Source organism: Chaetura pelagica, unplaced genomic scaffold (genome assembly GCF_000747805.2).
Source record: "Chaetura pelagica isolate M959 unplaced genomic scaffold, ChaPel_1.0 scaffold1106, whole genome shotgun sequence".
NCBI classification, from domain to species: domain Eukaryota; kingdom Metazoa; phylum Chordata; class Aves; order Apodiformes; family Apodidae; genus Chaetura; species Chaetura pelagica.
In genome coordinates, this window is record NW_009953788.1 from 143,319 (window position 1) to 153,671 (window position 10,353).

The 10,353-nt window shown below is 56.2% G+C and overlaps 2 protein-coding genes across 2 annotated transcripts in view; both read right to left on the reverse strand.

Moving 5' to 3' along the window:
• The window catches only part of NXPH3 (neurexophilin 3), a 38,453-nt gene extending 33,250 nt beyond the window's left edge, over window positions 1-5,203 (reverse strand). Inside the window, exon 1 of the mRNA XM_010001036.1 lies at window positions 5,183-5,203. Within this exon, the coding sequence (XP_009999338.1) occupies window positions 5,183-5,203 (21 nt within the window). The remainder of the gene's footprint in view (window positions 1-5,182) is intronic.
• Window positions 5,204-9,564: 4,361 nt separating this feature from the next.
• NGFR (nerve growth factor receptor) overlaps window positions 9,565-10,353 on the reverse strand; it is a gene marked incomplete at its 5' end in the record, with an annotated part of 7,470 nt that continues 6,681 nt past the window's right edge. The window contains 2 exons of the mRNA XM_010001037.1: window positions 9,565-9,866; window positions 9,946-10,170. Of these exons, the coding sequence (XP_009999339.1) occupies window positions 9,565-9,866; window positions 9,946-10,170 (527 nt within the window). The remainder of the gene's footprint in view (window positions 9,867-9,945; window positions 10,171-10,353) is intronic.

Sequence of the window (10,353 nt, forward strand, 5' to 3'; positions counted from 1 at the left end):
TGAAATGCTGGATGGAGGCAGGGGGGGGACACACACACGTCTTTAGGGTTTTGTGCTTTTTAAGCCAAAGAACAAACCCATCTGGTTGCCCAGGGCAGTTCCCAGGGCACTTTTAGCCCGGGTTCCACCACAAGGGTTTCAATCCTTTTCACTTCAAGTGTAAAATTGAGGCTCTTGTTGGAAGGAAATGGGTGGGTGGGTTGGCAGCTCATGGCTGGGGGGGGGGAGGCAGCCCTGCCCCATGGGGGGGTGGTCCCAGAGACATCTGGCTGTGAGGAACACCCCCCCAGGACAGTGTCTGCAGGTGCCAAATGTATTTCTCCCCCAGCCCTGGGGAGCAGGAGGGTGATGATTGCCCAGCTCACCCACCTTGGGTGCCCTTAACCTGGGTTCTCTTCAGAGAAGGGAGCTGGGCAGGAGGCAGCACATGAACCCCCCCAGCCCCAGAGACACTCCTGGGCACAGCACAGGACCCTGACACCCCATTGACACCCCCCCTCACTTTTTATTCCTCTTCCAGCAGCACTTGTGGGAGCAGCAAAGGTGAAGGGGGGAGAGGAAAGGAACATCTGGAAGGACCCCAGAGCCTGGGGGGGGATGGGGTGGTGACAATGGGTTGTCCTCTCTCTCTCAAGGGCGGATCTGTGGGTGCTGGGGTCCCATACCCACCTCAGCTGGGCATTTCCAGGGTGACTTTCTTCCCCTTCTCATCCATTTCCCAACGATCTCATTCCCTTGATTAACCCCCACCCAGCCCAGGCTTCCCCCACCGTGCTGGGGATCCTTGTGTCCCCCCCAGCACCTGCTCCATCCTCTGAACACTTCAAGTTTGCACCAAATTGGAGCCCCCCAAGAAAAAAAAAAGAGGTCATTTCAGTGCCTCTGACCTGGGGTGACTGGGATGGGAGAGGGGCAGGAGGGACCCACGTGTGTCCCGGCGCGTGGCTGGGATGCTGCTTCCCTGGGGCTGCTTTGGAAAAACCCAGCTGGGGTTTGGGCTGGGGCTGCTGGTGGAATTTATCCACCCTCAGATTCTGCCACTGGTTTACGCCTCTGGTTTTCCTGACCTTGTGTGCAGAGTTGCCTTGGGTATTTTCCAGGGTCGGAGCAGAAATGTGTCTCTCCAGAAATAAAAGCCCCTGATTATTCCAGGCTGAAAAACAGGAGCAATCCAAGAGATGGAACAAAACCCTTCCAGCTATGGAGCCACACAAGGGAAATGGGGGGGTGGGAGAATATGTGTGGGATGGATTTAAGCTTAAAGACAGGCTGGACCTGCAGGGAAGGAGGTTTTTCCTCCCTGCTCAGGACCTGAGCAAACCCCTGGCAGCAGTGACTTCGTTTTCAGTCTTCAAGCTTGATGGATATTAGTGAGAATTGGGGTGTTTTTTTCAGGAGGTTGGCGTGGTGGTCACCCAGCCCTGGTGGTACAGGGGACACAGAGTGATGTGGAAAGCTGGGAAGATGTGGCTGCACCAAGGTTTGCTTTGGTTTTGAAGGCCAAGCTGCAAAAATCACCAGGTCCTTCCTCAGCGTCTGTCCGAGGAGGGGATGTGTCCAGGGCTGGGAAGGGAGAAGATGCAGGAGTGTTTGGCCACTGTTTGCTGCCTTCCCACGGTTTGCTTGGCACCTGGCCCAGCCTCCCTAGTTAGAAAACCAGAAATCTGTATTTCTAAGGATCTAATCTGGCAGTTTTTGCAAACCTGGCTTCGCTCAGAACGGGCTCGTTCAGCATCTCATGAAAATTTGATTCCCTTTTATTTTGTTGTTGTTGTTCCTAAAACAAAGAGACATTTCCAGCACCCAGCAGCTGGAGAGGAAAACCAAAGGAACAGAAAGCAACCATTAAATATTTATTTTCAAAATGAGTAAGAAGCTCAACCTGGGAGCAGGGATCTCAGGATTTCTATTCCTTCTGCTTTTCAGATGGGGAAAATGAGTCACCAACCAATGGCCAAGGGGAACTGATGAACTGGAAGGAATTGCATGGGGTGTTTTTTTCACCTTTCAAGGGAATGAAAACCTCTTTACCATCCTTCTCAGCCTGGTTTTTGCTCCCAAGTGGTGCAGGTTTCCCAAGACAAGGTGTAAGTGTTCACAGAGGGAGCAAAGGACCCTGGAAGCCTCTTCTGAAGCAGCAGAGTCCTGGCTGGATCCCATCCCTGGTGTGCCTGGGAAGGAAAAGCTCGCACATCTGCCCCATCCTCCCTTGGAAACAGGAGAAAGTCGATTCTTCCAGACCCCTTGGAGGCTTTTTCCTGCTCTCAGTGATTTTGTCTTCAGCTGCCTTTGGAAGGAAACCAACCCCACCACTTTCTCCCAGGCTCTCCAAATCGTTCCCCCTTTCCCCTTTCATACTCCAAGAAAGGAAATCACTAAAAGAGCAGGGAAATGAGCCTTTGGCAAAGTTTCCTACTCAACTGCTCAGCACCAGGGTGCTGTGCAGAGCCTGAAGCCCTTCATGGGAGCAGGATGGACTTTCAGGGAGCTGCTCTGATGTCTCCATGGGGGGATTTGGCTACTCCTGCTGCTCCCAGCTGGCAGTTTGAGGTCTATTTGCCAGCACAAACCCACAGCTCCAGACCCAGGTGGCTTCTTTTCAGCTTCAGAGGAAGCCAACCCCTGCCCTGGTGGCACTTTGCATCTGAGAGTGATGCTTGGAGGGAAACCTTGAGTCTTTACCCCCATGTACCCTGCAGCTCACCCAGTTAGGGGGGTCCTTTTGGGGTTCCCTTTGCACCCTCATTCTTGTGCTGCTGTTGGAGATGAGTTTTCTCAGTATATTCGGGGGCAACATCTCATCCCCCCTGTGCCAGACCTTGCACAGACCCTCTGTGCTGGCTCTTGCTGAGATGATTTAGCAGCAGTGACAGGAATTGCACGTGCTTGGGGTGGGGGGGACACACTGCCTTGTCCTGGCCTCTGTGTCCCCTCTCACATTGTTCCCCTTGTTATCTCCCCCCAGATGCAACCATTTGGGGCTGCTTGACCTCTCCTTACTCCACCCAAGGAGGTCCCACCCATTAAAGCAGCACCTCTCATGGGTTGCACCCAGCCCTGGTGAAGCAGCTTCACCTGGGGGAGACCTGGGGGGAGAAGAAGAAGAGGAAGAGGAAGAAAAGGAGGAGGAAGGTCAGAGTTCTCCCTTCCCTCTCCTCCCCTGCCTGTCCCTGCTGGTGGTGGCAGAGCTGTTCCTCCTTCCCAGGTGAGTGAGGTGTGGTATCTCTCAGGTGCATGAATTAGGGGTGGCTTTGAGTGAGGTGGCTGCAGGGGTTGGCTCTGCCACTGCTCAGGCACACTTGTCCCATGACAACCTGTGCCAGGACACCTGTGTCCCACTCCTCTGTGTCCCACTCCTCTGTGTCCCCTACCCCACCCTGAGATGCAGGGACCTTTCTTCTCACCCCTGCCTTGCCAGGCACCTGGATGTGTGGCTTCTGCCCCTTCCTCACCCCCTGGCTTGTCCCCTTGCCTTTTGGGCAAGGTTTATCCTGAGCCTGGTTTATCCTGGGCCAGGTTGATGCTGAGTTTGGTTTGTCCTGCCCCAAGCACAGCCCTGGTTTCTGCTGGAGCCTCCAGAGCTACTCAGGGTTTGGACCAAGCAGGTTTTCCCAGAGCCTGGGCAGCAGGGAAGTGTTCCTGGGTTAAACCAGCACCTCCCAATCCTGGTTCAGCTGCTGGTCTGGGCTGTGGGGCTGGAAAAGAAGACCCAGGAGCAGGTGAACAGAGAATCCCTGCCCTGCTGCTCTCCTGGAGGCTGTTACCTCCCCCCCCCACCCCACAGGGCTCTGAGCAGCCCCTGTGCCCACATGGCAACCTCAGGGAAGGGCTATTCCCCTCCCTGGCTCGTGGCCACCTCCCCAAGGCTCCTGGCTTTGCTCCTGACCTGCTTTCCATTATCTGGGAATGTGGCTCTCACCAGCATATGGGAGGCAGATTTTGCCTGGGGGTGCAGAGGGGGGAGATGGGGCTGCCCCTGTGTCTGGGGCAGGGCAGGGACCACGGGGCTGGTTGTGGGGCAGGTTGTGTCTCCATGGGGTTTGGGAGTGAAGCACCTCCAAGTGCTCCCTCCCTGCAGCCAGCTGCCCCCCCTAAATCCAGGCCAAATCACCAGGGGAACCTGCTTTCTTGACTCTCTTCTGGGGGCAGACAGGGATGGGGAAGAAATCCAGGTGGGATTCGAGTTTGTGAGCTGCTGGTTCCCTTGCAAAGCTCTGCTGTTCCCAGCTTTATCCCTCCATGAAGGGAAGGTTCCAGCTCCCCAAAGTTGAACCAAAACCATCTTGGTGCATCCTGGGGTTTGTTGGGCTTTTTTTTAAATGTATTTTTTCCTTTTTCTTGCTGACTGGTGAGGTTGTCTGAGGCCTCCTGCTGGGGCTGAGGAGGGCTGTAGCAAATTGGTGGCTCTTTGCTGGAGGTGCCAGTGGCCAGAGGGGGTGTGTGGGTCCAGCAGGGGTCTGTCCCCATGCTCCAGGCTGTCCCCCTTCCACCTCCCACCCCCCAGCCCTTCTAGAGCTCCTTACAGCAGATTCCAGATGAAGCAGGAGGCCACTCTCTCCCTCCCCAGGCTCCCATAAAGAAGGGGAAGGAAGTTTTCCAGGGCCCTTTCAGCCTCCTTTCCAGCTCTTATTGTTCTTTATTCCCCTCCTTCTCCTGCACTGACCATAAATCAGGTTGTTCTCCCCAAGGACCATCTAGTGCAGCTGATCCCACACATCAAGATCACCTCCCAAAGCTCCTTCCTTCCCTCTCCTCCCAGTCTGGGATGCAGGGAGGATGATGGGGAGGGAGATGCTCATTCCCACCTTTCCAGGTCCCTTCCTGGGTGCTGCAGGTAGGAACCCTCCAGCTCACCCTCCACAGCCCAGCTCTGCTCCTCTTTTCCATCCCAGCTTCCTTCCCAAGGGAGGCTGAGGATCAGGAGGAAGCAGATTAACCCTAATGGATTGATTGTAGTTATTTTCCCTTCTTTATTCTCCGTGCAGGAGCCTGGAAAAAAAAAATAGGGAACACTCCTGTGTGTGCACACTCCTGGTCCTCATTATGTTTCCTGCTTGGAGGGACCCAGGCCAGCCTGAAATAAAAGCAGCTACATTTGAGCATCCTATTTCAGTCTCTTACAAGCTGTGATGTGTAAATACTTCTGTGTGCAAACCCACAGGCCAAATCCTGTGTCAAGCACCTTCAGCACCAGGTCCCTCATGTGTCCCTGAGGACACAAACCCTCCTTGGAGCCACCAGAAGCTCCCTGGGACAAGGGCCAACCTCTTCTTTGAGGGAAGCTTCACCTGTCACTGTTCCTGGGGGCTTTTCCCCCTCAAATTTGGTTCCCCTTGTGAGTGTTTAGCATCAGAAATCCACCCTTTGTCTGAGCCCTCCAAGCCCTTCCTGGACTCCTTCCAAGAACTTGTCCTCACCAGAGTGAATCTCCCCACAGCTGGAGGTTCTGTTTGGGGTTTGGGAGGTTGATCCTGCACCTTGGGGTGCTGAGGGCAGCAGCAGGGTGCAGAAATAGGGACCTTGCAAACAGCAAATGCTTCAAAATCAGAGGATTTGAGCTTTTTAATGTTCTTCTACAGCAGTTGATGTAGCTCAGAGGGCAGGAGGAAGAAGCTGCTCCCTCTTCCTGGGGTTTTTCCCCAGCACAGAAGGTCTCTCCTGGAGTGCTATCCCAGGAAGCACATCAGGAGCATGGTGGGGGATGATCCCAGGAGCTGGGATGCTTCCCAGCACCACATCCCCTGTGTAACCCCTGTCCCAAGCTGGGGTGGCTCCTGCCAAGATCCTGCCACTGCCTTCCTGGCCGAGATCCCAGTCTCCCAGGAAAGTCCTTCCCCACCCAGATAAGCTCAGGCTTCCCATTCCTGCCATGTATAAGGCTGAAATAAGAGGATGGGAAGGGAAAGGGAAAAGGAAGGGAAAGGGAAAAGGAAGGGAAAGGGTAAAAGGAAGGGAAGGGAAAGGGAAAAGGAAGGGAAGAGAGGAGAAAGGGGAAAGGAAGGGAAGGGAAAGGAGAAAGGAAAGGAGAAAGGCAAGGCAGGCCCTTGAAGGCTTCAGACCATCCTTCCAAGCAGGGAGTCACAAACCAACCACACGCCGACCTAGCGATGCTCTTTATTGGCATCCAACAGCTACACAGGACAGTGACCCCTCGCCCCCCACCTCATGCTGCTCACACCCCCCCACAAACCCCCCCTACTTCCTTCTACAACGGTTATTTCTTCACTGTGGAACTTCCTAAGGAATCAACACTGCTATGAGGGGGGGGGGAGTGGAGAAACACACGTTCTTCACACAACAGAAGAGTTAGAAAAGGACACAAAACGTACCGACGAGCACTAACTTTGGCTTGGTTTTCCCTCCTTTTTTTGTTTGTTTTCTGTCTTTTTACTCAGAATTTTCCCTCATTTCCTGCAACCAGGGGTCCGAGACATCCCCTGGCTTCTCTTTGGATGCTGAGGTTGTCTCAGTTCTCCTCAGCCCTGAGGAAATCCCTTTACTCTGGCAATTGAAACCTGAGACCGTAGCAATATTGTCCTGAAGAAAAAAACAATTCCCAGCTGGAAAGGTCCAGCCAGGTTGGCTTGTCAGGCTGAACTGGGCAGTTTGTTTTGCTTTTCAGCTGGGCACTTGATTCCAGTTGCCCTTAGTTTGTATTTGAGTCACTTCACCCAAAGAAAAAGAAGGAAGGACTGATGGGAACAACATGACAATAACCAACATTTACAGTTATCCAAAAGAATCCCTGTGGATGGTTTGGTTTGGCAGGAGCTGGAGGCCCAGCCAGAGGTTTGCAAGCTGGAGTTGCAAATTTGGGGCAGTTTCCTTGGGTTTTTAGTGATGGGATTGGTTCAGGAGTTGGATGTTGGACTTGGAGCCCTGTAAAGTGTTTCTAACCAAGGGGTTTGGCCTGGGCAACCAGTGGCCAAAGTTGCTCCTCCAAAGGGATCTTTGCTCTTTCATTGCACAAGAGCAGGAGGCATCAAATATCCCATCCTGGAGATCCAGATTCCACCTCTGCAGCACAGGAGGCAAAATTCCCAAAAGCTCTTTTGAAGGCTCTGGGCACTCCAATCCTATTGACACAGGTTCCAGTCCCTTGGGAAGTGCTGAGCTCTTCCTCCCAGCAGCTCCACTGGGAACAGCCAAATCCCTCTGTGTTCCCAGGTTCCTCCTGGACCTGCTGCAGTGATTTTTGGGGTGTGCATCTGCATCCCCATTGAGTCTTTAAGGCCAGAAATGAGGTGGGACCGAAGGCTTGGACCCCCAGAAATTGAGAGGAAGAGCAGAGGATCCAGGGTGGGCACCATCACCCCCTCAGATGTAGGAACATGGAGCAGTTAGTAAAATGACACAATACTATTTACAAATCTGGCTTCTCTCCGGAAAGAGGGGAGGAAAATCACCTTCTGCCTGCAGGAAAAAGTTTCTGGCTGAATCCAGAGGCGAAGGGGGAGTCCAGAGCTGCAGAGGGATGTGGTCCTGGTGCTGAGCACCACCTGGCCTTGTGGTCCTGCCTCTGCAAACAGCTCGTGGTGCTCCAGGCAAGTGAGATGTCAAAGCTGTAGCTGAGTTGGGGAACGTCCCTCCAGGACTGTGGTGGCAGCTCCCGAGGGGAACAGGGTGCTCAGCCACCCAGTGCTGCTCTCCAGCATCACCCTTGGGTGAGCTGGGTGCTGGGTGAGGAGCTGATATGGCAAAGAAATGTACTTATAGCTCTGGAGACACGGAGGTTCTGGGTGATGTCTCCTCCCCAGGGTTGCAGGAGGTGCTGGGGCCACCCAAGGTTGTCCATGGGGAGGCAGCTGGTGCACCCAGGGTGAGCAGCACTCACTCTGCACCCAGGTGGAGGTGAAGAGCCCACAGGGGAGTTGGCAGGGGTGTTTCTGAGCCCCTCTTCACAGTGCTGGAGGAGAAGGAGCCCTTAACAAGCAGGTTGTGGGGACCTCCAGCCCTAGCCAGGTCTGAGGGTGAGCAGGGACAGTGCCATAGTGGCAGGGTGGCTTTGCTCCTGGGTTGGTGCAGTGTGGGGACACTGGGACAAGGACAAGCAGAGCCCTTTTGCCATGTCCCCACTGCGGGCAGGCACTTCTTCAGCCCTTGAGACCTCCAGAGTTGCCCCCAGAGCTCCAGCCCTGGGGAGGTGGTGGCACCCAGATCCTTGGTCCCCAGCATTTGGGTGCTCCCAGCCCCTCCTCACCAGCTGCTGGCAGCTTTTGGGAGCATGCAGGGGGGGAGGATGCACCTGAAAAATTTCACAGTGTGGGTTGGGCTGCTGAAAGCCAAGTCCTTGTGAGTTGGGGAACGTCCCTCCAGGACTGTGGTGGCAGCTCCCGAGGGGAACAGGGTGCTCAGCCACCCAGTGCTGCTCTCCAGCATCACCCTTGGGTGAGGAGCTGATATGGCAAAGAAATGTACTTATAGCTCTGGAGACACGGAGGTTCTGGGTGATGTCTCCTCCCCAGGGTTGCAGGAGGTGCTGGGGCCACCCAAGGTTGTCCATGGGGAGGCAGCTGGTGCACCCAGGGTGAGCAGCACTCACTCTGCACCCAGGTGGAGGTGAAGAGCCCACAGGGGAGTTGGCAGGGGTGTTTCTGAGCCCCTCTTCACAGTGCTGGAGGAGAAGGAGCCCTTAACAAGCAGGTTGTGGGGACCTCCAGCCCTAGCCAGGTCTGAGGGTGAGCAGGGACAGTGCCATAGTGGCAGGGTGGCTTTGCTCCTGGGTTGGTGCAGTGTGGGGACACTGGGACAAGGACAAGCAGAGCCCTTTTGCCATGTCCCCACTGCGGGCAGGCACTTCTTCAGCCCTTGAGACCTCCAGAGTTGCCCCCAGAGCTCCAGCCCTGGGGAGGTGGTGGCACCCAGACCCTTGGTCCCCAGCATTTGGGTGCTCCCAGCCCCTCCTCACCAGCTGCTGGCAGCTTTTGGGAGCATGCAGGGAGGGAGGATGCACCTGAAAAATTTCACAGTGTGGGTTTGGCTGCTGGAAGCCAAGTCCTTGCCCCCAGCTCACCCAGCCCCTTGGCACAGCCCAGCTGTAGGACCAGCCCCCTCCTCAGCTCCCAGTACAGCAGCTCCAGTTCTCTCTCTCTCCCCAGCCCAGTCCTGCCCTTCACCTGCAGTTTTGGGGGAAGCAGCTGGATTTTTTTAGGGTGCTGGAGGGGAGCAGGAGACAGTGGCAGGGAGGGCCAAGGAGGAAGGGTGGGAGCAAGAGCCTGGAGGGGGAAGGAGAAGAAGCTGGAAGGGAGAGAGAGGAGGACTGAGAGATGCTGATCCCCGTGTCTGTCTGTCCTGCTGGGGCTGCCAAGGACCCTCCAGCAACAGGTGGGCTTTGGGTGGCCCTGAGCCCTGCACCCACCCTGCTCAGGGGCTGCTGGGGGGAGGCGTGGGGAGGGGGTGATACCCAAGCCAGGAGCTCAGTGCGTACAGAGCTGGGAACCGGGGGGACCCGGGGAGCCCCCGCTTCCTGCCCACCCTCCCCTGCAGGGCTCTGGGTGCCAGGGACGGGAGAGGCGAGGGGGTGAAGGGGAAGGGGGACCCAGGGGGGTCACCCCGGGCCACCCTTCAGACGGGGGAGGTGGCCGTGGAGTCGCTGTCCAGGCTCTCGGCGATGTCCCCGCGCTGGATCTTGCGCAGGGCGGCCAGCAGGACATCCAGGGTGGCCGTGTCCTTGGAGGACCAGTCGGCCAGGAGAGCCCGGGCAGGAGATTCCTCCCGGGTGAAGGAGTCTATGAGATCTTCTTTGTAGCCCAGCTCCCCAGCCAGCTGCCTCCACGTCTCCTCCACCGAGCTGCCCAGCAGCTTCTCCACCTCCTCCCGCTTGCTGGCTGGCAGGTTGGTGTAGAGGTTCCCATCTCCCTTGGGTGCTGGGGAGGATGAAGAGGTGTTAAGCCCACCCTCCTGGGGTTGCCCCTTGCCCACCCTGCAGCAGCCAGTTGGCCCTACCTGGCCCCTGGGTGCTCTGGCTGGGTGGCTGCTGGCCATGCAGGCTCTGGCTGTCCACAGAGATGCCACTGTCACTGTGCAGCTTCTCCCCCTCGGGGGAGGGTGTCTGGTTCACCGGGCGGTTGTTGGCCCCTTGCTTGTTCTGTTTGCAGCTGTTCCACCTGCAGGGAGAGCAGAGGGGAGGTGACAGCCAGAGGTGACATCCCCCAGGCTGAGAGCAGGTGGGTTGCTTTGTCCCCCCGCCTTTCCTTGGGACCACTTTTCCCAGGAAGCAGCATTTCTCATGCAGCCTCGCCCTCCCCACGTGGCAGCTGGATCCAGGTAACTCAGCATTCCCAGCTGCTGAGAGTGCCAAGCTCCTGAGTTTTGCAAGAGACCCGGGCTGGGTTCCCTCCTCCCTGCAGCTGC